At 44.2% G+C, this 4,090-nt stretch overlaps 1 protein-coding gene across 1 annotated transcript in view; it reads right to left on the bottom strand.

The window, feature by feature from the left end:
- LOC132210853 (utrophin-like) overlaps window positions 1–3,833 on the bottom strand; it is a 131,301-nt gene extending 127,468 nt beyond the window's left edge. Inside the window, exons 1-2 of the mRNA XM_059653534.1 lie at window positions 3,619–3,833; window positions 112–271 (exon numbers count right to left, since the gene is read on the bottom strand). Of these exons, the coding sequence (XP_059509517.1) occupies window positions 112–169 (58 nt within the window). The 5' untranslated portion in view covers window positions 170–271; window positions 3,619–3,833. The remainder of the gene's footprint in view (window positions 1–111; window positions 272–3,618) is intronic.
- Window positions 3,834–4,090: the final 257 nt, after the last annotated feature.

The raw sequence follows: 4,090 nt of genomic DNA, 5'->3' as shown, positions 1-4,090 counted from the left end.
CACAGAAAGTCAGCAAAGGGTGCAATTGAGACAGCGGTGTTAACCAGAGCCACTGTGCTCTACATTATGCTCATTAAGCTGCAAGCATTTTTTTAAAGAAAGGAAACTTACCATCGTCACAGGATGTGAGTGCTTTCAATTTTCTATCAGCTTTGAAAACTTTATCCATATCTGCCTTCACAAGGGCAAGGTGATGGCAATGGTGTGAGACTGGTTCGTATTCAGCAGCTCGTCATGCAAAAAATTAACGGCACTTTCAAGGCTTTTTTCCCTGGGGGCATAACAGAAAGACAGGAACATGAAAAAATCCTGAAATCTTTCTCCAAATTCAATCTCAGGGGGACCATCCATTCATCAAAATCCATAACCAAAGTGAAAAGTAATTTGATTCACTTTAAATCAACTATAACACTAATTTCCAAAACTTTGAAAACTCAATGTCCTGTTTTTCGAAGATGTCTGCATGTTCCATGTAAAATCATGTATTTCCACTGCCTACCAGGCTAATCATTTGCTCACTATGATCTCTGGCTCACTCTCTCGCCCTCTTTGATTTCTGTAATACCCGCCATCCCTACCCTCAGCTACCTGTGCTCATATGCTCGAGGCTTCTCCAATTTTCTGACGTTCATGCTAATGCTTTAAGATCCTTGCACTGAATGTCAGCAATTTTTTCCAGAAGCCTCAATGACTACTGCCCAGCGGCTCTTCCATCCATATTTCTGACTATCAAGTGTTTTGAGAGGTTGGTCATGGGTCACATCAACTCCAGCCTCCCACATTCCCTTGATCCACTGCAATTCACCTGCTGATGCAGCAGATCCATGGTAGATGCCCTCTCCTTGGCTTTACACATATCTCTGGAACGTCCAGATAACATGGGCATCAACGTCAAGCTCCGACTTATTGACCACATCTCCACCTTCAACACCCTAATTCCAAACAAACACATCTCCAAGATTGTGAGTAGGATTAATTTCTTATATTTTTATGCCAATTATATGGCTGAATTAAGTAAGTCGATTTAATTTTCAAACAAGTCTAGGTTCCTTCTTATTTTATCAGAGTCCAAATGTAAATTTATTCACATTAAAATTATTTGTATGTTGAAGCCATTCATCTAAGTTCTTATGACACTGAGAAAACATGATGTAGCAAAGACACCCAACATGTGCTGTCTCTATGATAACAAGGGGTCGAGCTGAATGAGCACAGCAGGCCGAGCAGCATCAGAGGAGTCGGAAAGCTGACGTTTTTGATCTAGATCTTTCATCAGAAAATGGACGCTAAAGAATCTGAGATAACAGGTGTCGAGCTGGATGATGCTGCTTGGCTTGTTGTGTTCATCCAGCTCTACACTTTGTTATCTCAGATTCCCCAGCATCGGCAGTTCCCGCTATCTATGTGGGCCTCCTCCTACGTGGGCGCTCCAGTTTCCTCCCACAGACCAAAGATGTGCAGGCTAGGTGGATTGGCTATGCTAAATTGCCCGTAGTGTTCAGGGGTGTGTGGGTTCAAGGGGGATGGGTCTGGCTGGGATGCTTCGACGGGCGGTGTGGACTTAGTGGGCTGAAGGGCCTGTTTCCACACTGTAGGTAATCTCATCTCTGATCATGCGCCTCTGTCTCAGTTCTGTCACAATTACATTGAGACTTACCCTTCGTATTGGCCCTCTAATAATGCGGCACTTCCTCAAAACTGACCATACAGAATTGAGTCGCTGCCTCAGCATTGACCGCTTGACAACGAGCCACTGGTTCTGAATAGAGCTGCAATACCTCAGTCCTGACCCTCCATTCATGGGGCATGCCTTGAATTCTGACACCTGCATAATGAGGCACTGCCTCTGACAGCAATGCACTCCCTCAGTTCTGACCCACTCAGCACTGAAGATCTAACAGTGCTTCAATATATCAGTGTTGATCCGATGAGAATGAGGCAGGCAGTCAGTGCTGAGCCTCTGATAGAGCTGCATAAAGCTCATTCCTGATGAGTTAAACATGTGCATACCCTCAATTCTGACACTGAGGCACTGCTTCAGAATGGACCATCTGACAATGATGCAATACCTCAGTTCTGACCCTCTGACAGTTCTGCAACACCTCAATCCGCACCCTTCAATCAGTAGGCACTCCCTCAATTATGAGCCCTTTGTGGGCTCGTTCTGTGACAATACCTCATTGCTTCAGTGTCAGTGCTGAGAGAGGGCCTTTTTATTCACTCATCAGTACCTAAGGCACTGGCTAATTGTCAGCAGCTCAGTTCTGAGGCAACGTCTCTTTGACAGAGTGTCAGCACCAAGGCAGACCCTCACTGTAATGGTGTCAGAATTAAAAGATTGCCATTTAGAGGGTCTAAGAAGTGGTGTTTCAGATTAGTCAGAGGGTTTAGACTGAGGCATTTCAGATCAGTCAGAGCGTGCCTCATTTTAATGCAGTAAGACTTGAGAGAATGCCTCATTGTGAGAGGGTCAGAACCAAGTCAGTGCCTCATTATCAGACACAGTCCAAAGATGTCAGTAGCTCTGTTATAAGGTGATACCTCAATGAAGGATCATTCTTGAGTGTGTGCCTCATTGTTCATGGGTCAGTACAGAAGGAGTGCCTCAAAACTGGGGAGAGCCAAGTAATTAGAGATTTGGTGCTGAGGTCAGTGCCCCATTGTTACAGGGTAAGTTCTGAGGCAGGCTCACATTGCTAGAGGGTTAGTTCTGAGTGAGTATATTACTTGCACACAGTAAATACTGAGTCAGTACCTCAATGCATTGGGTTCAGAGTTGATGGAGTACAACATGATCAGAAGTTCAGTCCTGAACGATTGCAGCTCTGTCAGAGGGTCAGAACTGAGGGTGCAGTGCTTTACTGTCAGCGGATCAGTTCTGACACAGTACCTCATTGCTGGAGGATCAGATCTGAATGAGTACCACATTGTCAGAAGGTCAGTACTCAGCCAGTGCCTCAAACAGAGAGTACCCATGCAAATAAGCAGGAAAAACACCCATGTAAATTAAATCTTAAAACACAGAGGATCCTGCAAACAAACCCTAAAACAGAGAGCCTCCTGGAAATAAACCCCAAAACACAGAATGCTCTGCAAATAAACTCAAAAACACAGATGGCACTGTAATTAGACCATAAGACACGGAGCTCATTGTTTCAGGGTTTTTTTTAAACAAAGACCCAACCGTAACAAAACCATGAAATGAAGATCCTCCTGTAAATAAATGCTAAAGCCTAGAGCTCACTGGAAATAAATCCTAAACTACACTGCTTTCTGCAAATAAACCTTAGAATACAGCCTTTCTATGTAAATCTTAAATCACAGAGCTCTTTGTAAATAACCCTAAAACACAGGCCTCATTGTAAATAAACCCGAAAACAGAGAACTCCCCCCCGCCAGTGTATAAGCACTGCAACACAGAGCCCCCTGCAAATAAGCCACAAAGCACAGATCTACCCTGTAAATTAAGTCAAAAACATACAGGACACTGTAAAACACAGAGACCCCTACAATTGTACACTCAAACACACAGACCCCTTTAAAAAGAACTCGAACACACATCCCCCAGGAAGTAGAGAGGAAAAGACACGGCTGAATAAAGCCGAAAACACAGCGCACCTCTTCATGCACCCGAATACTGAGCCGACCTGTAAACTATCTGTAAGGCAGGGCCCTTCACAAATAAACCCTAAAAGACAGAGCTCGCGATAAATGAAGAGCGCCCTGTAAATAAACCCTAAAACACTGAGTAAAAACCCAAAAAAACTGCGGATGTTGGAAATCAGAAAAAAAATACAAAGTTGCTGCAAAAGCTCAGCAGGTCTGGCAGCATTTGTCAGTTGAAAAACAGAGCTAACCGGTTCCGGTTCGGTGACCCTTCCACAGAACCTCCCTCAGTTCTGCTGGGCTTTTCCAGAAACTTTGTTTTTGTTCCTGATTTGCAGCATCCGCAGTTATTTTCAGTTTTCAATTCACCAGGCAGTCAGTAACATCAAATGGTTGTGAATCACATATTTACCAGTCAGACTCAAACACGCCAAACTCGTTCGCTCACGTGGTCTGAGAGAACAAGGTGTTGAGCCGGATGAAC

Source organism: Stegostoma tigrinum, chromosome 21, assembly GCF_030684315.1.
Source record: "Stegostoma tigrinum isolate sSteTig4 chromosome 21, sSteTig4.hap1, whole genome shotgun sequence".
In the NCBI taxonomy this organism is placed as follows: domain Eukaryota; kingdom Metazoa; phylum Chordata; class Chondrichthyes; order Orectolobiformes; family Stegostomatidae; genus Stegostoma; species Stegostoma tigrinum.
Note: the sequence above shows the minus strand (reverse complement) of the source record. Positions and strands in the feature narration are given on the sequence as shown.